At 34.7% G+C, this 27,814-nt stretch overlaps 2 protein-coding genes across 2 annotated transcripts; one reads left to right on the top strand and one right to left on the bottom strand.

Moving 5' to 3' along the window:
• Positions 1–7,685: 7,685 nt before the first annotated feature.
• On the bottom strand, positions 7,686–9,349 carry LOC147522586 (replication factor A protein 1-like). Its single transcript, XM_086568080.1, has 8 exons — positions 9,307–9,349; positions 9,161–9,236; positions 8,996–9,088; positions 8,584–8,719; positions 8,350–8,504; positions 8,149–8,269; positions 7,869–8,063; positions 7,686–7,781 (listed from the first exon to the last, which is right to left on the bottom strand). The coding sequence occupies exons 1-8, from the start codon at positions 9,347–9,349 to the stop codon at positions 7,686–7,688; spliced, it is 915 nt and encodes a 304-aa protein (XP_086424206.1).
• A 10,214-nt stretch (positions 9,350–19,563) lies between these two features.
• On the top strand, positions 19,564–21,034 carry LOC147522585 (putative xyloglucan endotransglucosylase/hydrolase protein B). Its single transcript, XM_086568073.1, has 3 exons — positions 19,564–19,753; positions 19,851–19,947; positions 20,893–21,034. The coding sequence occupies exons 1-3, from the start codon at positions 19,564–19,566 to the stop codon at positions 21,032–21,034; spliced, it is 429 nt and encodes a 142-aa protein (XP_086424199.1).
• The last annotated feature ends 6,780 nt before the right edge of the window (positions 21,035–27,814 follow it).

The following is a 27,814-nucleotide window of genomic DNA, read 5'->3' as shown; positions in this document are numbered from 1 at the left end:
ACTACTAAATGATATTTTGCTCACTTTTCATGCTCGGTTTAAGGTACATAACTTTTAGCATAACAGTTTATTTGTATCAATTTGCATTGGTGTCCTAGGTTTCAGTTTATGTGCATTTTTTTTTACCTTAACTAACAACAATAACTCTAGTAATACTTGAACACAAACTAATAGAAGGCAATAACATATATTTTTGATGTTGAATTCATTGATTAAATAAAACATGTTTATTAATACTAATAAATAAAATTGAAGTAGATGTAAAAATAAAAATTTGTTTACCTTACCGTTTGTGTTATTCTTTCTGTAGCCTTAATTCAATATCTTCTATTCTATACAATGAAAAAATTTAGAGGAATTCAATTAGATATGTAATATTTGATTCAACATGTATGTCAGAAAAAATAATTGAGAACCAAAAGGTTTACATGTGTTTTTTATGGGAGTGGGGAGATATGATAATATGTTTTGTATATATATAAGAAAAGGTTTTCTTATTTCATTAGAATTCCAGTATTAGTATGACTCTAATTTTGAACATATCTATAATTTTTTTTGTTTGACAATTAGAAGTTAAAGCATGGTGGGACTCTTCCTTGTAGGTATCTATACTGATAGTAGAATTTGCAAGCGCAGATAGGGACATGAGTTGGATATCTAGAGTATAGCAACTAAGGAAAAAGTAACATGTTTATAGCGAAAAACTATTTGGCATATCAACAATCACATAAATAATCTACAAAAGCCAAATATTAGAATTGTAAAGTACCTGAGAACAAAAGGGAACTCTGTCTTATTAACAGAAAGAAATTTGATTTGCTAAGAACAAAAAGTAAAGAGAAGGCCAATCAAGTTTAAAGCAAGTACTAAAAATTAGAAAATAACAATCGACTTACATATGCCTATATCCAAAAAGCATTATTAAACAATTTCAATGGAAGTCTGACGTACTGAAGTCGGGATGGTATTTTCACAAACAAACGATGAACTGAAGTTGGGATGGTATTTTCCCAAACAAAATGTAACAGCTTCATGAAGTGTCAAGCTGTAAATAATTTAAAAATTGTATAGTGATCGAATAGTTTTTTACAGCTTGACACTTCATTGAATCCGGCTTGACAGCCTCATGAAGTGTCAAATAAAAATTGGAAGTTGATTCTATTCTCTATCTTGTATATGTGGCTTGATGTTGTGGAAGTGGTACTGTTTAATATTTAAGATGTTGGTCTATTTACTAAAATACTAATGATATCAGTATTGTTATATTTCATTGAATCCGGGACACATACCTTTCCCGTAGTTCTTAAAATGCAAGAAATCTTGATGAACTCCGTACAACACTTGATGGGATACTTGGTTTTGGACAGTCAAGTAATTCCATGATGTCACAGATGGCTGCAGCTGGATCAATGAAAAAGATGTTTGCTCATTGCTTAGATGGAACAGAGGGAGGTGGAATCTTTGCCATGGGAAATGTGGTGCAGCCTAAAGTAAATTCAACTCCAGTGACCCCTGCTACTACTGATCCACTACCTACACCTAATCCTGATTCAACAACAACGTCCCCATTTGCTCAAGTTTCATTTACCCATTTTCAGAAGTTTAATATTACCCGTGGAATTGGCAGCAACTAAGGTAGAGTACTGGCCATGGCAGCATACAAACTGTGCGGCATCATGTACTTCATGACCGGAGAATGAATCCTCACGGTTAAATTTGAAAGATATCATTTGCATAGGGAAGGCCTTATGTTAGATGAAGGGGATTATAATGGGTAGTCAAAAACTTGAAGTGCAAACTGACTCCTTACAAACTGTTAGAATTCTAAATGCCTAGCTGAGTACATTAGGAGTATATCTAACTTCTTTGAGGCTAGTATGTGTATCGGCCAAATTCATGACTATCAAGATGACATGTCTCATGGACGGAGGTAACATAAGGTACAAGGGAGAGAGAGCATAGGATCCAGTCTGCAAAACATTAAATGGACGTGGACTCCATAGAGATATAGGGGTTTAGTGACTCAAGAAGATGCAAGATAGTGAAACCGGGGTCAGGTGTACAGGATCCAGTCCGCGATAAGTAATGCGAGAGGTGGACAGTTAGAAAGAGAAGGTGGTTACGAGAGGTAGAAAAAGAGGAGATGAGAAGGGAGAAAAGGGGGGAGAAAGAGAGAAGAAAGGAGGAGAGAACTACGGCGGCACAACTTGATCCCCCGGAAAGTCGGGGGTACGTAGGCAGCCCTAAATGGGTTCAGTTGAAAGATTCAAAAGAGAGGGAGTCTCATCTTCGAGAAGAGACAGAGGAGATTGGAGGTGTGAGGTTAAAAGATACAAACTGGGCTCACACAGTATGTTTAAGCGTGCATATAGTGAAGGCAACATATGGTCTAGTGGCAATATGTGCTAACAATTACGAACTTTGGTATTTTGCGTATCTCCATGAAAGGGTGCATATATACTTGTAAAGGATGATGCTACTGACACTATGCTGATTAAGTAACTTGAAGCCATAAAACCTGTGAAGGGCAGATAGATTATAAGAACAGATTAGTTTTAGGTTTTGTGACTTGCATTGAAATAAAGCCACTGAAGTGATTATTGCTAATTTTTGTCTGTCTTGTAGATTTCCTTTGTATTTTTGTGAACCGATCTTTTGGGCTTTTGTAGATATTGCTTTCTAGGCAACTGGATGTCGTAATTGCTACGGGGGAATTGTTAGTTCCAACATCGCTCTATTTTCTCCTTAAGGTTTGCATTAAAGTCTCACTCTCTTTTTGTTGTTCCGATAGATACCTAATGAGCAATTTTTCTTTTGTGGGTTATCCTTGAAAACTGCTATAAACCAATAACTATATTTTTTTTTATGGATATAAGTCTATGACTAATAATAATGTATGATAGATTGTAACTTGTTTCCATACAAACACTGAGTCACCCAGACACCCTTTCATGGCAAAGATTAGAACATGAAGTAGCCCATATCTGATCATCTCTTATCACGCGCGTGCACGCACACACTAACTGACTTATACACAAACACACTTACACATCAAATTTGGTTGGCTCTGGAGAAAAATGGAATTTCTTATTGGAGCTCAAGTTGAGTCTAGAGGTAGAGACTATAGAACATCCATTGGTGCATGCACGCACACACTAACTGACTTATACACAAACACACTCACACATCAACTTTGGTTGGTTATGGAGAAAAATGGAATTTCTTATTGGAGCTCAAGTTGAGTCTAGAGGTAGAGACTATAGAACATCCATTGGTGGTGGAAATTGGTTTAAGATTGCATGGCATGGTGTGTAAATAAACAATATTTGAAAGGAGAAAGTCAAAAGTAGGAAGCTTAAAAAGTCAAAATGTGTTAGGCACATGACATCCTTGACGATTTTCCTCACAGAAGGACATGGGTAGTACAATACCTTTTAAAGTTTTCTTTCTTACTTTGCTTTTCTTGGTGTATCCGTTATGTCAAGGAGGCCTTAGGGAAGACTTGTGGATGTATAAGCCTTCTCCACAGGTAGCTGTGAAAGGTTTTTTTCATGAATACAATTGTTTGAGTTCGTCTGAATTCTAAAGCATAAGGGCATCTTTGGTTACGGATGATCTTGTCCCCTTTGGATGAAGGTGAATCATGAATGAAGACATCATCTCCTGTGATGAAGTACATGATGTTGTTGTTGCACTTTCAATCATAATTGCAGTTGTGGTAGTATCATAAACTTTTACAACAGCTGAAACTATGTTGAATGCTCGTACTTTAAGAGAATGGATTTCAGCTGCTTTGTGTTAGTGCAACGACTGGACTCTCTCTTCTTTTTACATTTTATTTTCTGCTCTATAAGAACATGTTTATGCTATTGAGAAACACAATTCTCAGGCCTCAGGCAGTTGCAAAGCATATGGTTGGGAGGTAACTCCACATCAATCGTATGGTTTGTTCAGAATTGAGATCCTCGGTGCATTAGTTTCAATTCAAATGATATGGCTTCTGGCTAGTATATTAGTCTATGAAGCCATTGTTAGACTTATTCATAACCAGTGGTCTTAAAATAATTTTTTATCAGTTATCTATAGATTCATTTAGCTTGGAAGCAGGACCTCGACTGAGAATGTACTTGAAGTTGTTTCCAGAGTTGAATAACCATTCTAATACATTTAATGAGAGTGAGATTCGAAGAATCAGGAGCATGTTCAAAGGGTGGACTCTACCGGATACTCGGACCCGGTGTAGTAAAAAAAGCGTTAAAAGCACCTAAGGTGCAACACCCTCATGTGCCTTAGAGGCGCTAAGGCTGGCGTGGCGCCGACCGATCGAAGTGGTAGCGTAATAATAAAAAATAGATATATCAAATAAAAAATAAAATAAATATTAAATATGACATGAATTATTACTGATTTGCTTAGCCAAACTTTAAAATTAATTTTATGTGATTGTAAACATAAAACCATTGTAGTCATTTAAAAGAAAAATCTTAAACAATAAGTAATGAGCAAAATAAAACTCGTATCTCTCAATACAATTTAGCTCAACTTCAATAAACTAAAATAATGAACCGATAGAATTGAGTTAAATGAGTTTTTCATAAAATAGAACACGTGATTCAATTTTAGAATCCTGTAAAACTTCATTTAAAATTTAATCCATCTTTGTGTTTTCTCTCAATCCATACAACTTAACAAAAACTAGTCAAAATTAAGTTTAAAGTGTACTCCACAATGAAACTTACTAAATTTGTACAATTTCTTATATCATACAACAATTGGATCGAGTGTAAATGTGTCACGTATAGCAAAAATTGTAAAAAAAAACGAAAAAACTGTAAAAGTTGATAAGGCGCTGGCCTTTGTGCTTTCGCTACCTCGACAAAAAGCAAAAAAAAAAGCGACGCCTTTATATTACCTCTCGCGCCTTTGGTCAAGGCGAGGCACTAAAAGTGCGCCTTGACTACACTGCTCCAGACAGTGATATATTTGGGCTACATGAACTTCTTAATTTCACTCTCTCGGGACCTTACACAAATGGTACGTCATGCAATACCTATTTACGTTCCAAAGGTACATAAAAGAAGTTGGATTGATGTTGCTAACAGCCAGATGCAGAGACTCCGGATTTTATAACTTTACAGTGCAAAACATTTATCTACGACAGTGTAGTGAGCACTAACTCGGATATAAATTCTGCACATATGCAACATCAAGTGGACCACCATTTGATAACCACTATAGTAGATCCCTATGCCAAAACTTGTCCTGAGCAATGTTGTTTTTTAGTGTATTAATTATTAGTTTTAATTTTAATCGTCACAAAATGATTGTCCATCCCCTATATGTCTGTTGTATATGTAGCTCTACCACTTAAACTAAATCATCCTTTTTTACTTGGTTCTTTTGTAGCTCAAGTTTGGACTTCGGTGAATGAAAGACAGTCCATGATAGTCGCAGGTGAACAATCCTAAGATTCTTTTAAAGAATGGCATTGTTGAAATTAGTATCATGTTCTTTATAATGTCAGATAATTTATCGGAAACTATAGTATTTCAGATTTGTACAGTTCAATTCCTATAATTTTTTTTTTCCAAATTTATTTATCTATTTAATTTTTTGTATTCTTGGTGGTTTGCATAATCACCCCTCATTGAGCCGATCCTTAATCCAGTGTATTACATTGTTACTGCTGATTCAATTTGTTGTCTGTTTTCTTGTCCTGTCACTCATATGTTATTTACTGTAGTGTCAGTCAAAGGTGCTTTTTCTTCAGCATGATATACTCCATTAATAGCGACTATTGCGGCTAATTTGCCAGTCATAGATAATCCCTGAAATCCCCTCCTACTTGGTTCAAACTTGTGATATTGGCTTGGGTTATGTTGAAACCTTGTTACCCACAACTTGTGAGCTTCATGAAAAGCTTACATTTCATATATGACCCACATTTCCCCAATCCCAATTAAAAGTAAATCTTCTTACTGTTGTTATAACTTTAAAAGGCTAATTAAGAGTCTTCCTTGGATTCAATAAAGCTACTATGCGCTTATCAGAAGTTCATATAGCCTTTGGCATATTTTATAGCAAATGTGAGTGGTAAACTTCGAACATTTTATTGTCACAGTCGTGACTTATTCCAAGAGGTACTCTAGCAGTACATACAGAAAGCCCGGCCGGACACCCATCCTCATTTTTCTGACTCTAGGTTTTAATTTTTATCAGTAACTGTGGATTCATTATCAAAAAAGATGATACACAGTATATAACAATCCTCATTTTTTCAGCATTGATTTATAAAATGCTTCCTGACGTCCCTTTGCTTACAGAGGATCCAGAAGTATTTCAAATCTGTGTGAGAAATAAGCTGGAAAGTGATGGTATTTAAGAATGTAAACAAAATAAATTCTATTGTTCTCGTCAGTGAATATGACTATAATTGGATCTTATATATTTAGTTAAAAGGATGGTTCCATTTGAAACGGTTGATCTCTGTCTCTAGTAATCGCATAAATGCCTTCAATGAGACCAGTGGAATTGTTTGAAAGTATGCTTATGTATAATGAAAAAGCTTATGAAATGCTTTTAGGGAAGCAACTTCAAGCTTTAAATAGCGAAGGTGGTTGAGCATTCCGAAGGTAAGAATTAATCCACAAAAGCTTTGTACTTTTAAAGGTGTAGCTCAGTGTCCATCCTTTGTTGGAGGGAGAGTACCTTGGCATGTCTCATACACTGTACATATAGCTACAGTTCTTGATCTTGCAAACTGTTTTATGGGGAGAGGATAGAGAGCTCGTATGGGGGTCAATTGGCTTAGTATCTAGTACAAACGGTTAATGGAAAAGCTCTTCGAACATTTGTCTACCATGAAATATTGGTAATGGACTATTTTTTATGTACTTATTTGATTCACTATATATCACAATCTAGTATCTTTAGAAGTTCTTAAGAGATGACTGATTTTTTTTTTGCTTGTCCTAATCAGATTGGCTACCTAGGCTACTGCAAGAAGTAGGGCCTTTCAACATGCTATATATGGACATGTCCTCCTATGAAATGAGATAAGTATGTTTTGTATCGTCATCCAGAAATTTAGAAGGCTCTGAACACGGATAAGCTGAGGAAGTGGTCTCTCTCTCTCTCCCTCAGATATGTTCTCAAATATTACATTATATTTATGTTGGGTTTGGAACATGATAAACTTCCATCTCTCTTGGGTTCAGCAGCACAAAGAGGCAAATACAACGTCCAATTTCAATCCAATTTTTGGTCTTCTATCCAAAATTATGCAAGTAAAGCTCTGAAGAAGACTTCACTTTCTCATATTTTGGTTGGAGCAAGAACGAAATGGAGGATCTAATTTATTTTATGCTTTAATAGGGAGAAATGTTAGATTTCTCCGTACATTCTTTCTAGTATGAATTATGTTGTTCTTTATCATTCCATTATCTGATTTGATTCATCCTCTTTTATTTGATTCCAACTATTAGATCTCTGAAATCGTAATAGCATTGACATAAATAAATTTGAAATCGTAATATCATTCACATAATGAAGAAAAACCAAATTAACTTGTAAAAGACATGTAAAAATATAATTTATAAGCAAATAAAAATGTCAAATTATTTTCTCCATTGTTCATTGAAGAAAATTATATCTATGAAAACACTAAAATCCTATTACCCATCTGTTCATTGTGATTCTAGAGCTTTCCGTTTCTTTTTGGTTGGTGAGACCTCATCTGTAGGATTTTTGTTCTTATTTTTCTTTTTATTTGATCCATTTTCCTGTATTTTTGACATGTAAGTTTTTCTTATATATGAAAATAAAATTGAACAACGGTTGTAAAGGAAGTTAGTTTAAAAGATTATTACCTGCTCGATGACTTGGCTGTCTGTTGGGTCAATATATTTTGTTTTTTCTTTATCAGTTTCTTCTTCCAAGACATTGTTTACACTGAATGTTGGATACATTTCATGCATACTGTACTCGTTCATCATAACTTTGAAGATGTATGTCTTTCCAGTATTTTTCTCTAGTTCTCCTTTAATTTCATTCCAATCATTGCCCTGCATTATAGAAATTGAAATGCATTAATATATATTTTCCAAAAAATTATACTTGGTATCATTAAATAATTGTATATTTACTCGCCTTTAAATTCATTTTTTTAATTTTGTCAAATGGTTGTTGCACTATGTATTCTGCTCTATTTCCAAAAACAACAAATGCTATTTGATTTGTTTCATCTTGCACACAAAGTTTAAGATAGTACCTGTGCATAAAGAGAAAACATAATTGAGAAGATTAGTAACATATAAATTTTATGTGTTTTTGAAAATTCAATTTGTTTACCACTCAGATGGTTCATTGTAAGTAGTTTTACATTCCTTGCAGTATGGTTCATCCCCGGTTTCCACATGTTTGATAGTACAGAATTTGCAAGATTTGTAGTTCCAACGATTTCCAAAAAGCTTTACGAATCTTGCTTTGCAAGTGAATGACTTTTTCTGCAATTCAATATTTAAATAATAAAATAAATAACTTTTTTGCATGTGTCCTTGCGCAATTCCAACATTACAAACTAACCTGGTTGCATCTTTCCTTGCCTAATTTAATTAGGTCAGTGATGGTGACTCTGTCCTTACTAAGTACTTCCAAAAGTGAAGTAGGTTCACCTTCTTTATGTTCCTCAAACTCTATTTGAATGTTTTCAGTCTCAAAGCTGCATTAGATTAGATTTATGTGTCAATATATATTAATTATTAAATAATAAACATATTAGATTATTTTTACCCCTTTCTCATTTCATTAGACTGAGGGATATCCAAATTGAAGTATACTTGTGTTGCTGATGTGACGGTTGCTTTAAAGACAACTATGGAGTCAAATTAGATAATAATAAAAATTAAGTTTTTTTAAAATAATAAAATTAGACATATAAACATTGAGTATTATTGAATAATTTGCATAAGTCCAATTTTTTTTCATATAGAGTGACGTTAATATGACTATGACAATTCCATTAGAATTGTTTAGTCCAGCAATTTTTTCTGAATCTTCACCCCATAGAGCAATATCAAGTTCATAGTTCCTGCAAAAAGAGATCAGAAATAAGAATTTATTTTGTAAAAAAATTTGTCGATTTTTTTTCTTCGTATGTTACCTATCATTCAGTAGTGTAACATCTCTGAAACCATATGGGCTTTGAGCTGATACTTTTTTTAGAAGCCCTATAAAATCTGTTTAGTAGAAAATGTTATTATAAAAAATACATGTACAAAACAAAATTTTAAGTAATTAATAACATACCAACTGTGTTGATCGCTTTGACATAGTAATCTTTTTTCTCCATGAATTCTTCAAATTCAACAAATGAAAATTTGTGGTGCCTGAATATTGATGTGTCTTCCTTTGAAGTAGTCACAACTGTTTCTTTTTTGAATGATATTGTGAAGTTGAATCTCACAGGTTGAAATTTAAATGGGGCTGCCTTTACCTCAAAATTTTCAAAATAATAAACTTCTCCTTGTTTCAATTTTGTGTCAAAGTCCTTTTGCAAAACTTTATCGATTTTAGCATGAATTTGGTTTTCCTATCAACAACCTTAAAAATCTCAGCAGTATAACAACTTTGTTTTTGTCAAAATAGTGCTAATTATTTATAGCAACAAAAACATTTAAAATTATCAAACAATGAAACTTGAATTTTAATTTCAATAGCCTAAACAAATAAATTTTACCTTTTCATCAATTAATATTATCTCAGTTCCAAAGAGTCTTTCCTTAAACCGTGATATCCAGAGTCTGCTGACTCGTGCTCTTATTTTGCAAAATCCTGATTATTATAATTTGAGGTTATACCTAAAGCTATCAATTTTATACTCAAATAATCACTATTTAGAGGCTTCAAAGGTGATAGATTGATCATATGCACGGTTGTACGCATTGCTTCTACCCAGTAACTTATATGTAACTTAGAGTGAGACAACATGCATGTCATCCTCTCTACAATGGTCCATTCATCCTCTCGGCTATACCATTGTGTTGCGGAGTCTTGGAAACGGTCTGCTCATGACAAATCCCATGACTCTTGCAATACTTTTCAAACGGCTCAATATACTCACCCCCATTATCTGAGCAAATACACTTCAAAGGCTTCCCTGTCTCTCTTTCCACCATGCTATGGAAAGTCTTGAACACACCAAGTACTTCATCCTTGGTCTTCAGACTATTTGCTCATATCTTCCTTGACGCATCATCAATGAAAGTCAAGAAGTACAAAGCTCTCCTATAGGACTTTACTTTCATGCATAGGACTACATAAATAAGTGTGTACAAGCTAGATAATCGTGTGGTTAGTATCTTGGCCAAAAGATTTTGATCATATTGTTGTCTGTTTGAGTACTGCTTAGTTGCCTATCGATGCTACAAAACATATATTAAGTTTGGATTTGGTCTTTATTCTACTATGTTGTTATTTTTTAAACTTTTGCATTTTTTTACTAGTGATTTGTGAGGAATAGGTGCTTCACATGTACGACATGGACTTGATTGATTATTTGGCATCACCTGTGTAACAACTTCTCTCGGCTGTTCAACAGGATGTTTGGGATCCAATTGATTGAAACAACAGTTGAGGTACTTTATCAGTTTTTTGTGGTTTACCCTATATTGGTTAAAATTAGTTGGAACTTTTTTAGTGATCAATTGGGACTTTCGTTCTTAAGATGGGTTTAGTATAAGTTAGATTCAAATTAAATGGTCTGTTTTCTAATTGATCCTTCATGATTTAATTTATATGAAACTCCTATTGATCTGTCAAATAAATCAGGATTCAAGGTAATAGCAAAATCGATCAAAGACATACTTAAAAACAAATTGTAAGAAATTATTATTGTAAGAATAATTTCTTACAATTTGGATCGTTACATATTTTTGAACTCTTTTATTAAATGGAAGTTTTGCCAAAACTAACCCATTGAAGGTGTCCACGTTCGACAAAAGCTCGCACCTTATCTCTCTCCTCATCTTATGTCTTTATTTTCCAAACCATGCATTCTCCTAGACTCCTAAAAAATAGGCAACTCTATATATTAGTTAGACCTCCCTAGATTTGTTACTTTGTCCTAAATTTATTTTTTATTTTTAATCACCTCCCCCAATAGACTTAAAAATGGAAGTTTTGCCAAAACGAATCAATTGAAGGTGTCCACGTTCGACAGGGGGATTACGAAAAATCAGGAGACTAAAGCGGAAATAAAACATCTCTTCCTACTGTTCGTCTTCTCATTCACTATGTCGCAGCAAAGCGAATACTCAGGTACATCAAAGAACAAAGGCATTCAGAATCAAGTACACAGAAGAAGAAGACAACAGTTTATTTGGCTATACAGATAGTGATTGGGCTAGATCTATCGATGACAAAAACAAGCACATCAGGCTATATCTTCTTCATGGGAACAAAAGTCATTTCGTGGTGTTCAAAGAAACTTAGCGTGGTGCTATCATCAGCTGAAGTTGAAAACATTTTAGCAACAAGTGATGCATGTGAAACAATCTGGTTAAGGCTAATCTTAGCCAATGTACAACAAGAGCAGACACCACCGACAACCTTCTACTGCAACAATATGTTAGCAATAGCCATGACGACGAATCAAGTATTTCACAGCCGATCAAAGCATATTGAAATAAATCACCACTTCATCAAAGAATTAGTTGAAGACAAGGTGATAAAGTTCTGAAAGACTGACGAACAATGTGCGGATATTTTCACCAAGGCAATCACAAATGAAAAGTTTAATAGTTTTAGAAATTATATGCGGATTACAAACTTTTTACTGCTTATCCCATCAAGTGTAGTTGAATTCTATAATTTTAGGTTACTATGGCGTAAAACTCTCGCTCCCAATTTCTGGCGTCAGGTTCCCTAAATCTTACTGTAAGAATTTCAAAAGGTAATCTTACATGATTTAATTTGTTTTCCCTTAAATTATTTGTTTCCATCTGAAATTCTTGCTAGACTGTGTTTTTACTACTTTTATGGAGGACTATGTTATGAGGTTTTAGTGCCTCTGTTTTTTATAGAGATTGACCATATCAGTGCCAGACTATGTTATGAGTTTTTAGTGTTGGACTGCGATGGTTATGCAAATCTTATTTGTTCCCCTACAAAACCCGAAGTCACCACTCTCTCTCCCAAGATTCAATTCTTGCTATGGGTGTGGCTAAAAAAACCTCTGTGTTGAATGATTTATGAAATGGGAGTGAATAGCAGATGTATTAGAGAAAGAATTAATGGGTATTCAATACTCTACATTTCTGAGCTACTGAATAGTACGCAGGTAATATGCCTTATCTTTCTCGAGTAATTTTAGTTTCTTCCATTTGAACGTCATATTCTTCTTATGAGTTTCACCAGCCACTAGGCATCGTGACCATTCTTTTAGGGAATGACCAATTGCAAATAAAACCAATCAAATCTAAGTGCTTTCAATTCCATTTTAGTCCTGAATTCAATTCCATTTAAAAAAAAAATTTTAAGTGTGTTTGATTTGAGTGTAAAACAAAAATTACAATTTTCTTATTTTCTATTTGTTGTTGGCTGATGCATACAGGGAGCAACAATGAACTTTGGGGAAGGAGATTTACATGTGAACACAATTCAGGAATTTAATTCCTTCTCATGTACATTGGTAAACCGTTACCTTCTCTCAAAGCTTTAACCCTCTAATATATGTTAATTACAAATGTCATAACTAAGGATCAAGTAATCCATTTTGTTCTTAGGATTGATGTTTGAAAGCAACTTTTTAGTTTATGTAGTTTGTATACGAAAATGTTTTAGTTCAAAATCTGTATAACAAAGTGGGGGTTGAGAGCGTTCTTGAGTTCTTTAAAATGGTGAGTTCACATATAAAATGCCAAGTGAAACTTGGATTTGCATGTGTTGTATTTTAAAGATTTTGTGGTCAGGGAGAAAACAGTTTTGGCATATGATCTAACGGTAATTATAACACTTACTAATACCCACAAAATTAGGAAATAAGAATAAGATTAATCTTTCTTTTTCCTTCAAATCACTTTTAGTTTTAGGATGATCTGACGGTAATTATAATACTTACTAATACCCACAAAATTAGGAAATTATATCTTTTTTCTTCAAATCACTTTTAGTTACCAATAAACAAATCAGTTTTAGTTACCAAAAAAAAAAAAAAAACATCGCTGCACTACTCGTGCGGCACCTCACCCCAACGCCGCCCCTAGCTTCTAGCAGCACTTACTGGTTGTTGCCACCGCCACCGCCACCCCCATTCCCTTACCACCTCTAGTATCGAAATCCAGCACCATCTCCTCCACCACTTATCGCAGCACCACCGTGCAACACCATCCCCACCATGTATTCCAGCAACTTCGAGCATCACCGAAATTCAGCACCATCTCCTCCACCACGCACCACCACTACACCACATCTTCAATCCTCTCCCCAATCCCACCACTGCCATCTTCTCCGATCACTAATAACCAAACGCCTCAGACACCGTACCACCCAATCCCCATGACTCAACTTCTATGCCGTCTGCCTCTCTCTACGTCGTTTTCCTTCACCCAACCATCGCATCACCACTAATCACCTTTAACATCCCATAAACCAGTCCTCACTCTCCATTAAAATAATCCACTCATTACATTTGCATTCAATTCCTGATTTTTCGTTAATTATTCTATGAGGTTAGTTCTATGTTGTTGCATCCAGTTTCCAATTTCATGTTAATTATTTTTTTAGGTTAGTTCAATGATTGTGCATCTAGTTTTCGATTTCATGTTAGTTATTATTTAGGTTAATTATTTAGTTTCCGATTTCCTGATAAATATTCTTTAAGGTTAGTTCAATACAGTTGCATCTAGCTTCTAACTTCCCGTTAATTAATCTTTGAGGTTATTTCCATGCAGTTGTGTCCAATATCTGCTTTCCATTAATTATTCTTTGAGGTTAGTTTCAAGCAATTGCGTCCAGTATCTGATTTCCCGTTAATTATTCTTTGAAGTTAGTTCATTCAGTTTCTGATTTCTTGTTAAATATTCTTTGAGGCTAGTTCAATGTATTTGTATCTAGTTGTCGATTTCCCGTTAATTATTCTTTGAGGTTAGTTCCATGTAATTCCATCTAGTTTTTGATTTCCCGTTAATTCTTCTTTGAGGTTAGTTAGATGTAGTTGCATCTAGTTTATGATTTCTCTTTAATTATTCATTGATGTTAGTTCAATGTAGTTGCATCCAATTTTCGATTTCCCGTTAATTATTCATTAAGCTAGGTTAGTTCAATGTAGTTGCATCCAATTTCCAATTTCCCATTAATTATTCATTAAAGTTAGTTAGTTCAATGTAGTTGCATCTAATTTCTGATTTCTCATTAATTATATTTTGATGTTAATTTGATGCTAGTTTTCAGTTTCCCGTTAATTATTATTTAAGGTTTGTTCTGCGTAGTTGCATTATGTTTTCGATATCTCATTAATTTTTCTTTGAGGTTGGTTTAATGCATTTGCATCCAATTGTCGATTTCCCGTCAATTATTCTTTGAGGTTTGAGGTTAGTTCGCTCGATGCATTTGTATCTATATGCTAGTTTCCATTTTTTTTGTTAATTATTCTTTGAGTTTAGTTCATTATATTTGAATTAAGTTTCCGATTTTCTGTTAATTATTCTATGAGAGTAGTTCAATGCAATTGCATCCAGTTTCCAATTTCTTGTTAATTATTTTTTGAGTTTAATTAGTTAAAAAATGCACTTGCATCTAGTTTCCAATTTCATGCTAATTATTCTTTGAGCTTAGTTCAATATAGTTGCATACAGTTTGCGATTTCATGTTAATTATTTTTTAGGTTAGTTGAATTCATTTGCATCCAGTTTCCAATTTCTCGTTAATTATCCAAGGTGGTGGTGTGTAATACCAACTTCTATTGATCCTTCTAAAGCCTCTTTGCAAGCATGGCATAAAATAAAATTATATATGATTCTTTATGTGGGATCATCAAAGATTATCCATTTTTCGATTTTATGTTAATTATTTTTTGAGGTTAGTTGAATGCATTTGCATCAAGTTTCCGATTTCCCATTAATTATTCTATGTGGTTAGTTCAATGCATTTGAATCCAGTTTCTGATTTCTCATTAATTATCTTTTGAGGTTAGTTTAATGCATTTGCATCTAGTTTTCGATTTCCAGTTAAATATTCTTTGAGGTTAGTTCAATACATTTGCATCCAGTTTCTGATTACCCATTAATTATTCTTTGAGGTTAGTTCGATACATTTTCATCTAATTTCCGATTCTCTTTAAGGTTAGTTTCATGCAGTTGCCTAGTTTTTGATTTCCTATTAATTATTCTTTGAGCATAGTTCGATGCATTTGCATCCAGTTTCCGATGCAAATTATTCTTTGAGTATAATTATCTTTTAATTATTTTTTGGGGTTAGTTCCATACATTTTCCAATTCCTCATTAATTATTCTTCGAGGTTAGCTCAATATATTTGATCCGGATGTCAATATTTTGATGTTAGTTCAATGCATGTGCATCTAGTTTCTGATTTCTCATCAATTATTGTTTGAGGTTATTAGTTTGATGTAGTTGCATTGCATCTAGTTTCCGTTTTTTTAAAGGAATTCAATTTCCAATTTCCCTTTAATTATACTTTGAGGTTTTGAAATTATTCATTTCACATGGTTCTCGTCTAAGTTCTAGTGTACTATTTCATGACCATGTATACATTATTAACATCGTCCTTGAACCAACGAACTTTGTATGGCTCTAAAAGAGCAAAATAGAGAGAAAATGTAGAGGTTTCTCATATTCTCCATTTCGAGATGGTGGATCAGGCTAATCAGACTTGGACTCTGTGGATTCTGTTTATTCTTTCGAATCTCGATCATTTTGTCAAATCATGTCTACACTGTCCAATGATGTAAATATTGGGCGTGGGAGAGGTGAATTCGACGAAAGAAACTCTCTAGGCGATCATCTTCAGGTATAGGGGGAGAGAATGAGCAAACAATCGAGCATTACAAAATTATACAAAGAATTACTTTGTAGAGAGTTCTCTCATCAGCACTTGGCAAAACACATGACAATAGTCAGTATTACAAAAGCAGTACTTTGTATAGAGTGGTTTCAACACTACTTGATGAAACATAGTTGGCAGCCCTACCTTATCAAAGTATTGGTTTTTAGCGATGTTTGTGTTTATGATATGGCGACATAATACTAACTATATTGTCCAAGTTTCATTAAGAATTTCCTATATGCTGATCATATTAAGAAGTTCTAGCAAAGTCTTTCAGTTGATCTCTAGAAAGAGCTATAATGAGCCGTTCTTCCTTCTGAGTCAAAGTCAATTCAATATAGCAAGGAGATGCCATGTACGATTGATTCATCCATGGGCACGGTATGTCCTATGCCTTTGCTTCTGGGCTTGGTTTACTTGGATGTGTGAAACATACAATGTATGAATCGACATCCAGTCCTTTCACATCAACACTAGTTTTCGAACCCGTTCTATGAACGGGTGCCGTTATATTAAATTATTATAAAAATTATAATACCTATGTGGATCTGTGAGGTATAAATATTATATTTTAAGTGTTAATTTTTTCAAGTTTACATCCATTATCAGTTATATTTTGTGTGTTTATGTAAATCAATTGAGAAATAATTGATTATGGACAGAGTAGAAGTGTCAATTAAAGGTGGGCGAAAACTGTAGGATTTGAGGAGAAAAGTTATTATGGGTTGTATTATCCCACAATTCTTTCGTTGTACATAGAACTTGTTGTTGATTGGAAATGATGTTATTTTTCAGTTTTTTAATGTAAATGGTGTAAATTTATAAAATTTTGTAATGGTTGAAAGTAAGAGCAATGAACAGCAGCTGCACAGAAGAAATGTTATCAATGCATCTCTGTTGCTATTTTTGATTATGTAATAGCTAGATTCCTTCGTGTATAGCAAATGATATTGGAACACGCCCCATGCATGTCCGGATTAACACCAAGACTTGTAAAAGCATTACACGCATTGTATGACCGAATGTGCTCACGAAATGATCTCGCATTGGCATTAGATCCTTCATACAGTGATTTAAAGGCAGGGGGCAGTTCAGAAAGCAAAGGGAATTTGATCTTTCCTTGTAAACAGCACATCCCAAATAGAGGTCTGTTTTTGGTTGACTTTGATACTTGTTGATAGTTCCAATGTAGGGCAGAACAAAATCCACATTGCACATCCATTCAACCAAGATAATGTTGTTCTTTCTATGGAGTAGGTACATCTACATCTATTGGAGAGGTGAATACTCATTGCATACGATTTTTTTCTTTGCGAGCGCGTTGAGCCAATTACTGCCGAGTAGGTACTACCCTTGGTGAGATAGTATGTTGAGAAAGAGTTGAAGAAACAAACATATACTTTATAATATAAGGAATAAGATGAAGAATATTTCTTTTTAGAAAAAAAAAAAAAAAAAAACAACAACATGAATGCTAATATTAATACATGCATATGAAAATTGTCAAAAACTGCTTTAAACATTATTAATAGTTTAACCAACAACTTACAAATGAGATAACTACAAAAAAAAACATAGAATATCAAATCTTTGTTTCACAATATATAGAATAAGAATTCAATGAATGCATCTTACATGACTATTAAAAAATTGATAGCATGACATGTCCAGTAGCAATTACCTCTCAATTATACCTCAATATTCTCAGCATTTTGATCGCGGAATTGCTCCCAAAGTGTTGCTTTATGAATTTCTACTTTTGTTTGCTGTACTAATCCTTATGAGATGGAATGTTGAGAAAGAGCTGAAGAAGTTGAATTCTGAGAAACATTGTAATCGTTTTTGTTGTTATTTCTTTTCCTTCTTGAATGTTAATAATAATACATTCGTCCAAAAAGTGTCAAAAATTGATTTAAACAAACAATATAAGGAATAAGATAAATAATATAAAAAATAACAACTCATAATAAGTTTGTTATTTTTTAGACTGTAGATGCTAACAAAAGTACAAAAGAACTGGAGAAGCTGTGCTATGATTAAAAAAATATACCTCAATATTCTCAGCATTACTATGTGACCAACATAATAAAGTTTTGGTATTAAAGTACTAATCCTCATTGTTTTCTTTTATTTATTATGGAACTCTACATGCCCTTCATTCCTTTAATTGTTTCTTCGAGATAATATATTTTATCTTTGTTGTGTTTATCATCAACTAAACAATCTAGCATAATATTTTTGAGGATATCGATTTGATTCTGTTTCTCTTCAACTTCTATCCTTTTCTTCATAAGTTCTTTGAAATTGAAGTCTTCAATTTCCATATCACGTTCATCCTTTATAAACTGTATTAATTGAAAAGTCGTTGAATCCTCTCGCTTTTGCAAATGTAATATGTTGGGCTTCCATCAATTTCTTTAACTATGACGCCTTCACTGTTAAAGAATAAGTCTTTTGGTAACTTTAATGTCACGTGCTTTTGAATCGTCCGCTCTCTAATTACGTGTTTGTAGACCGATCTTGTTGAATGTTAAGTCCTCCTTCTAGAATTTCCTTTAGCATTTTTTTTTTACATAAAATTTGTAATTTTCATACGGCATTATCTGCAATATACATAATAAAATGAAGTCAATAAATAATTGTAAATAATAGAGAAGAGGAAGAAAATAGGCTACCTGTTTTTTCGATATGTGTAGTTAAATTTTTTTTAGGTTAATAGATTATGTTTTACTAAGTGATTGGAAGTTCAATTTTCGTAGGTTTTTAGTTTTGTATATCTCTTAAATTTTGATATTTTGGAACAGTGGGCTTCTCCTTTTTTGCAACCTCCACTCTATCAGGAGCATGGATTATGACACGTGCCGGGTATTTTGAAATTTGGATTTTGAATTTTATAGTGTGGGCACGTGCAATAGACGGTCAAACTTGGTAAATGAATCGTTAACTAACGATAGGGTTACCTAAAGCTAAGAAACGTAAAACTTTGGGTCCAATGCAAATACCCATATTATTGGGACGACCTAAAACTAAATCACCTTATTTTAAATTAGATTTTTTTTTTTTTTTTTTTTTTTTTTTTTTTTTTTTTTAAAATTAGGTAGAAGCTATTGGGTTTAGAAACCTATAAGTATACTATTACTGTTGGGCCTGGGCCCAACAAATTATAACTTATGTTTTTGGTAATCAGTATCAATTCAAATTTGAATTGGTATCTCTTTTTCCATGCAGCTTCCTTTCAAACTAAATTGATTATGTGGATGTTACTCACACTTCAAAATCTTGGTCGTTTCTTGATTCAATGGCAGAGGAGCAAAACAATAGTGATCAATTTTCAAGGGTTTACGATATTGACAAAGATTTAACCAAGAATACTTCCACGCCAGCAGTTTTTAATCAAGAACCAAATTTGAAACTTTATGAGAAAAATATTAGTAGTTGCTCAGACCACCCCCCATTGCTCATGTTACATTAGCTCTCATCTTATTTTTCCAAAAGAAGTAAAGATGGCTGCTTCTTCAGTGGGGATTCTGTGTTTGGTGTTTTTATTCTTAGCATCAGGAGCAATGAGTGCAGCTCAAAAGAAAGTCGTTCATGTTCCATTTAACAGAACTATGTGCCCACATGGGCTTTTGATCACATTAAGTACTTCAATGGTGGTAATGAGATTCAGACTCCTCCTTGACAAATACACCGGTAAGACCTGTAAGAGCAATACTCAAGTATGTTTCCTGTTTTTGTTGTGAAAACCGAGTGTGTACCGATAGTTTTAAGTTGGATCTGTGTATCGTAGTCGGGTTTCAGTCAAAAGGGTCTTACTTGTTTGGACACTTCAAGATGCAAATTAAGATGGTGCCCGGGGGGATTCACCGAACTGAATCGCCTTCTATGTAAGTGGTTCCTGCTCACCAAAAGTTATTGTTCACTTAATCACTTGGGAAGTATTCCAAATTTCTTATGTTTCTGCAAATGTGCACAAATGATGTTCACCTATCATCTCAAAACTTCGAGCATGATGAGATAGATTTTGAGTTCTTGGGAAACAGATGGCCAGCCCGACCCTACATTTTACTGAGACGAATGTCTTCACAGGAGGAAAGGGAGATTCGGATGTAGTCTACTTAAGGAAGGTTTCACACAGAGAATGATTGCCTGTGTTAGTATCTTTTTTCACATTATTAATTTGCTTTCTTGATTATAATTTCTTAATTAGTGTTTAATTTGCATTGTATGTTCTAGAAAAGTATATAATTGAGTAATGTTGAGCATTATTTTTTTTTGGCCTCGTTATTTGGATCGGTACACTTGTTAGAATGTTTTGTTGAATTGTTGCGGTTGTGTAATATACTTGTATATTATGTTATGTCAACAAAATTCAAATGATTGGAAAAGAGAGTTGCATTATTGTTGTTAGAAACACTAAATTTGAGGGATCATAATTTTGCTTTTGGATACACCTCGCCTTAACAATAGGTTTCCTTTCAATTTGGTCTTACTCTCGATCTATACTTGAGAGAGTGAGTGTGTTTCTTTACAAATTTACCTAACCGTGTTCGAAGAGAGTGATTGCTTTCTGTTGAGAAAGGGTTGCCGTTAGGGAATGGTTTGGGTTTGAGTGTTGCGAGTGCTGCCGTTGCAGCTGTAGCAGTCAATGAGATTTTTGGTGGGAGAGTGGTTTGGGGTAGAGTGTGGCGAGTGCTGCTGCTGCAGCTTTAGCCGTTAATGAGATTTTTGGTGGAAGAGTTGTTTGGTGTCTAGGCGGGCGAAGTTTCTTTGCTTTCTGACTATAGCCGTGAATGAGATTTTGGTTGGAGAGTGGTTTGGGGGTCGAAAAGGTTTGCTGCGAGTGATGCTGCTGCAGCTGTAGCTGTGAATGAGATTATAGGTGGGAGGTTAACTGTTCCCGATCTTGTTCATGCTGGGTTGGATTGGAAGCAAAGGTTTCGTGTTATCATGCGGATAATGTTTGCATTTTAATTCCATTATCTCAGAAAAAGCATCATGCTACCAATACATACATAAAATTGGCAATTATGTATCTATGATTGCAAAGACCGACTTAGGGTGTCATACATAAGGGGTAGGCTAACACGGATGAGCAAAAGGGTTTTGTTTCAGATGACCTTAGGTGGATTCAAGCCAAAATAGGTTCTTAATGTCATCAAAAGAAAATTCTGAACGACTCATATATCCCTAAAATAAATATTTCATTAAGTTATGATGAACTATAGATAATTTAGATTGAAAAAGCAAAAATATAAATTTGATGGATCTAACACTGTCTAATTCTCATCCAATATATAATTCAGCTTGAAAAACACGACGTTAATCCTCATCCAAATCTGATGAATTATTTGGGATGCTTAGGTAGTCCATATCCCAATTTGGTCCTCCTATAAGCAATGCTTCATTTATTGACTTCAAATAGGCATTTTCTTTTCTCAACTTTTCAATATCTTGATGAAGTTGTTTTTCTCTAGTATTTGCTTCATGCAGCTCTTGACGTTTAGTAATGACTTCTTTGTGGTTGATGTCTAAAACCTCAAATTTGTATATCTGCTGTAGAAAGCGGATAGCGTTTCCTGCAGCGGCATTTTCTGAGTCCACTTTCTTAGTTTGATACGTCCCCGGAAATAATTGGCTTATAGGATAATTCGGATTTTTGAAGATTTCTCTCATTATCGGCAAATCTATTATGACATCTGCAGCGCATCGGTTGTTTTCAATCTTTGATATGTAAACTGGTTCTCCTGAATTTTTCCTTGATTAGAATTTCTCTCAACTGCCTTGAGTGAAATTTTGTGTTTGGTTTCATACTCCATGAGTTGCATTTTAAAAATTGCATTAGTTTATATTATCCAGAAATATACAGTCTGACCATTGTCAGGGCATATAGTAATTTGGTATTTTTAGAATATAGTAATTTTAGGTATATATATACTACTAAACTTGGTTCCAGCATTACATAATTTTGATATATAAACATGCATTTTGTTATACTCTAGTTACATATATATACTATACCGTACCTTATACACACACACCTTTCCCCCTTGAAATAAATTTTTAATCATATGGATGATTTGAAAGTTGATATGTTCTCCTTTGGTCTGCTCTTATATTTCATATAATTTCATCAATAATTGTCGTGTTGGATTGATTAACTCAATAGCTTCAACTCGAGACTTGTCTCTCCCACAGTCCCACTGATTTCACAATATTGAGAAGTTTACTTTTGAATCAAAACTCTAATTAATGAGCTTCATAGTATCTCCTTCTTCTGGATTGAATCCCGGATAATAGAATCGAAGGCCCGACCAGTTATGCATCTAAATCTCTTTGGTTCTGAGACTCCTATTATAGGTCTGACTTACCCTACCGGCCGGTGCCTTTAGGTAAGGATAGCTGAAAAAGAAAGTGATTACTATTTCAGCCTGTGGCACCTATACTCTAAGCATAGTGATCGGTCCTGCCCATGGTAACATGAAATCCAGAGATGACTAAGAAGCTGTACCGATGGACGTAGAAAGAACTACAGAAATCTAGTCTAGCTAAGAGCACTAAGCCCATCAAATGCGGTCCTCCCTGGCTTATGTTCATAGGTGTTGGGAACTATACTTCCTTAAGAGGGGGGGCTCATGTGACATACCGAACATCTTTCTTTGAGTATCGGCCGTCCATGAGTGAAGGATCAATCTCGGGGAGATCCGTACCCACGACGCAGTTAATAGTGAGTGGTTACACTAATACGGTCTTAAGTTCAATATAGTTAAATATAATTTTGAATTAAAACTCTTATATTTCATATAATTTCGCCTTTTAATTGTCGTGTGGGGTAAGAGGGGTTCGAGAACAGTTAATAGTGAGTGGTTTTACACTATCACAGTCTTAAGTTCAATATAGTTCAATATAATTTTGAATTAAAAGACGCTAATATCTCATGTGTTTAAACTTTAATATTATCATCGGTTGAATCATAAAAAAGAGAAATCAACAAAATTATTAAATAAGATCTTGGAAAAGAAATTGTTTACCTTATCCATTTTTGTTAACTCTTTCTGAAGCCTTGATTGAATATGTTCTATTGCATGCAATAACAAAAAGGAAAAAAAACTCAGTTATATATGTAAAACTAATGTAAATCGGACTAAAAAGAAAAAAAACGAAAGTTTACCTTTGTTTTTGTTTTGTGTTAGGAAGATCGTGGGGTTTTTATATATATATATATATATTTGTTTAGGTTTTATTATGTCATTAGAAGTTTAGTATTAATAGGATTCTTATTAGATATGTTTGTTTAGGAAGTTAAGTATAAATAGGATTCTTTTGGTAGAAGAAGTCGTTATGTAGGCCTGGGAATTAGACCGTATACTTCCTTGCTAGTCCAGGAGATCTTCCTCAGGCAGTGAAGTTCGGATACAATAATGAATCCAAACCCAAGATGCTTCTTGAAGTAGGATCATCCCTCTCCGAACTGCCACCAATGCAGCCTCTTGGAGTAACCACCCGAACTTTATGATCCTTGTGTGTTGTGAAGAGCATGTTACCGTAAGCTAATATGGCACGAACATCGCCAGAATTCGTTTTAAGGTATCCCCTCTCTGCAAAATCCATTTGCTATTCGTGACTACTCTCTGAACCCGTAAACACACTGCCATGCAATACTGCAATGGAGAAAATATTTCCTTCATGATGGTGTAGTTATGCAATACATTGGTAGAGAAGAGTTGAAGAAGGTGAGGGATTAATAGGGGTGCATGCCCATGGCAACTCTGGACTCGGAGGGAAATATGGGTTCGTCAGTGAAGCCGTATAATATTTTGCAGGACGTCGACTATTTTGAGGATCAGGTTCATATATTTCATGCTAAGGTGATTTTTGGGAGCTCTTTTCGTCATTATTAATGAAACTTAGTAGTGTTCAATTGCCAGAGATTTCCATGAATATAGAGAGGAAACTGAGGTTGGCCTGGTGATCACTTGGTTGAATAGTTGAGGTATATGTTGGCCATACAGGATTGAAATGGTGGGTTGAATATAAAGATGTTAATTCCCATATAAGTAGAATTTGTACGTGTTAGATTGGGAATATTGAAGGCATTGAAGGCTTTGAATAAATTCTGATGGTGATGATATGGGCCATTCATTAGGCAATGGAGGAATTAGAATTAAGATGGAGGTCCAAGAGCAAGAATAATATTTGACATCTTCTGCCATAATTCTGAGTCCTTGTTCTTCCCCGACATACCGGTGGAGCGAGTCATTTGAACTGGCTGCCAAGTTTTGTTATGGGATAAACTTCGAAATAAGTACAGATAACATTGCCATGCTGCGGTGCGTGGCAGAATATCTCTAGATGACAGAAGACTATGCAGTCGGTGAATGAAGTAGCGATGAATAGCCTTTCAGGGGCAGTCTTTGTGTTGCATCTATCAGAAAGTCTCCTTCCCATGGCGGGGTAGGTGAAACTGATGTGGTCATTGAATAGACGCCATAGCGTACATAGCCTGCAAGGATAGTGAATTCTATTTGCCTAGCAGGATTGACAATAACAATGAGAAATATAAACCTATGGACAATCTATTCACCTTCACACCTTGATAAAGTACATCAATAAGGGGCCATAACCCTCTGTATTGAAAAAATATAACAGCCTTATGAAGTGGCAAGCTGTAAATAATTTAAAATTTGTATATTGAATTCACCCACTACTCTGTGTTGTACTTTTGTAACTTTGAAAAGCATTCATCTTGAAGGAGATATATACCACACTTTTCAAACTTCTCAGGATACTCTACTAAAACACAATAAAGAAACTCAGAAATCACTGTTTGTTGATGCTTAGATAAAAACCATAAAATCCTACTAAATTTTAGAAAATGTAGGGTAAAAATTAAAAAATAGTACGTCCCCTGCTTCTCCCTTACGGCGTTTACTTTGTGGGGCATATTCTTCGCCATAGTTTCCAAGCTCAACCACGGACCGCCTCTTTTTGGCCCGTTCCTTCCTGGCAACCTACGATCAGTTCTGCTTGGTTTGGCCTCAAAATACTCGTCCACCATCTCAGGTCCTTTTGTCTTTTTCTTGTTCTTGGCTTTCTAACGGTCTTCTTCATCTTTCCACATGGCTTCTTTCTCTTTTTAGTTCAGCTAATCTTTGCTGCTCTGCTTGCATCCTTTGTTCCTCGTTTAGCCTCTCTGCTTGCGTCTCTGCTTGCCTTCTAAGTTCAGCTATCCTTCTCTTGTCTTCCTCTTCCCATAATCGCCTCTCCTCATTAGCTTTTCTCTTTGCTTCTGCTTCTTCGGACAACCGCTTGCCTTCCTGTTTTTCTAGCTTCTCTCTTCTTTTTCGACAGCTCTCTCTCATCGTCTTAGTCTTCCTATAATTTTCTTGCAGACCGAGAACTACTTTCTTCTTGAACCTAGTCCACACTAATGTTCCCCTTGTCGCTTAATTATGAGTTTCTTGTGAGGTGGTCTCTATCTACCTCTGCGGTGGCTTTATAACTAACTTTGGTGGTTCAACCCGAGTATCTTCGTGTTTTAACTTGTTTGAGAAGATGATTATACTAATCCTATTAACAGATCTAGTCCCAGTTTGTCAATCAATAGCAACTTGTTTATTGGAATTATTGAATCCTCAGTGCAATTTTCTCACTAATCTTTTCTGCAGGCCCACATTTAACCTTAACCTTGGTTTTGGATCCGGCTTTCTTGGAGTTTTCAGTGCAGATGCTCCTCTCTCAGCTCCAGCAGGGTTTATGTTTATACCGATCATCCGGTCCTCTATCTCCAATGTGTGTAGACCACTCATTCAGTGGCCTTCCTCCTACAGTATGATGAGCTGAATCACCTACTTCATTACTCCCTTTCGGACCTCGTCCAGACTTATTCTAATAACCGAAACTATTCTGCCTCTTTACATCTGCAGACCTTCTTTGTAGTACGTCATTCGCAGCTTCATCATCCCAAGTCGAAACAACTGGTTTATAGATCCGTCTAGTGAACTTCCTTCTACATTACCAAGTGTGGTGACCAGGTGCTTATCAAACCCCATTTTGGACCTCCCCATGATTTATTCTCATCACCCAAATTATGGCTCTGCTGGTCTGCCGGACCTTCCTTCGGGTTTATTAAGAACTTCACCTTCATGAGAAAACTTGCAACTTATCCCCTTACGGCAATTTCCATAATCAAATTTTTTTCAAAGAGTGATGTTGTTCCTAGGTGGTCACGCCGTATGGTCATGGTCCGATCAGAGTATACATTTACATGAAGATAAGTAAATATGATTGGATATATATTCTGAATTTATAATGTCCAAGTTCTGCTGCACACTAATGACCTTACAATGAATCAGACTAAATCAAGCATTTGAATTGTAAGTTTCGATAAGAACAAACATTTGTTAGAAGTGCACACTAAAAACTTGTGGCAGGAATTACATGAGACAAACTTTATTTCTCTTATATATATTGTGGTTCTTTTATCAATTAAATGGAAAGACAGGGGAGAATGTTTCTCGTAGATACTGAGCATGAAGGGTTAGGATGTAGATCTGTTTCCGCAAACGAAGAAGAACAACAAACCCGAAAATGCAGCCACTGCAACAATTTTCTTGGGGACTTCTTGAATCCTCACAGAGGGATCCTTGGGCAACTGCAAGTTGAAATTTCATACTTGGAAGGCATGACAAATGACATCTTCCACTGCTTCACCCCTCAGTTCCTCCAGCTGATCTTTATTCATACAAAGCATCCCTTGCCCATCCGCATCAGTTAAAACCAAACTAAAGCGTCGATGTTCAAAGAATTATAGGTCTGTAGCAAATAATGTCTAGCGAAAGAATCAAAGAGCTAATAGTCCAAACAACTCGCAATTTCAAACCCCCATTTGTATAAAACGATTCAGAATACTCCCATTATTATCCGAACTATTACCAACAAAGATTGTAGATTCTGCTTTCTACAAAGTACAGATCGTATCTTTTTGTAACATATTCCGGGCTTCCAATTCTAACTACCCTTTTCTTTTCTGTTAAATCCAACTATTGTATTAGAAAAAAGAAAAAAGTATTGATCGGTAACTTGGGCAATACCTAATCTTGAATTGTTTTACATTGAACTGCTACTGGGACTTTTGTGAACACCTAAATATAATGCAATATATAAGACTCATTTTTACTCATTGTGCTCAAATCATTACAAAACTTCATTAAAAATAAAAGGTACCTACAATGTCAAGTATCTAGAGCACATTGTAAAGCGAAACTTTGTCAAATCCTAGTTAGCCGATAGTTATTATTTTTGAAATACAAAGACTGGGTGCAGATTTTGTTTTACTTTTAGATAAGTTCAGTTGGTTACAAATTGACTTTTACATTACCACTTTAGTTAGAGTATGTATTCAAGTATGTTATATTGCTTGGATTGTGGCTTCTTGTTAGTTTCTATAAATCTTGAGAATCGGCATCGAAATTTGGCTCGGAATGTTTTTGCTTGTTCAAGTTGTTCTCTTGTTGGATTTCGCTTTCCCGGATGGAACGGCGCGGTTTAAAAAAAAGATGAGCAATTTTGGTTAGTGGAGTTTCTTTATCTTTGTTGATATGTCCGTAAACCATAAAATGTTTTAATTACGCTTGATTCTTAAGTTATTATGCTTTAATATTTGCATAGTGAAATGGACAGATTCCAAGTTTTTACTTCTATTTCATGTTTGCAAACGCGATTTAAGTATTTATTCTAAATATTACATAAACG

This window comes from Coptis chinensis, chromosome 1 (assembly GCF_015680905.1).
Source record: "Coptis chinensis isolate HL-2020 chromosome 1, ASM1568090v1, whole genome shotgun sequence".
Lineage (NCBI taxonomy): Eukaryota > Viridiplantae > Streptophyta > Magnoliopsida > Ranunculales > Ranunculaceae > Coptis > Coptis chinensis.
Note: the sequence above shows the minus strand (reverse complement) of the source record. Positions and strands in the feature narration are given on the sequence as shown.

Excerpts from the sequence above, each read along its gene's own strand:
- LOC147522586 (XM_086568080.1), bottom strand. The coding sequence starts at position 9,349 with ATGGAGAAAAAAGATTACTATGTCAAAGCGATCAACACAGTTG. Across the intron at positions 9,237-9,306 it reads CAAAGCGATCAACACAGTTG|ATTTTATAGGGCTTCTAAAA; the intron begins GTATGTTATTAA and ends TCTACTAAACAG. Across the intron at positions 8,720-8,995 it reads ATTGTCATAGTCATATTAAC|CTTTGAGACTGAAAACATTC; the intron begins GTCACTCTATAT and ends AATCTAATGCAG.
- LOC147522585 (XM_086568073.1), top strand. The coding sequence starts at position 19,564 with ATGGCTGCTTCTTCAGTGGGGATTCTGTGTTTGGTGTTTTTATTCTTA. Across the intron at positions 19,754-19,850 it reads CCTCCTTGACAAATACACCG|TCGGGTTTCAGTCAAAAGGG; the intron begins GTAAGACCTGTA and ends TGTGTATCGTAG. Across the intron at positions 19,948-20,892 it reads CGAACTGAATCGCCTTCTAT|GTTTGCTGCGAGTGATGCTG; the intron begins GTAAGTGGTTCC and ends GGGGTCGAAAAG.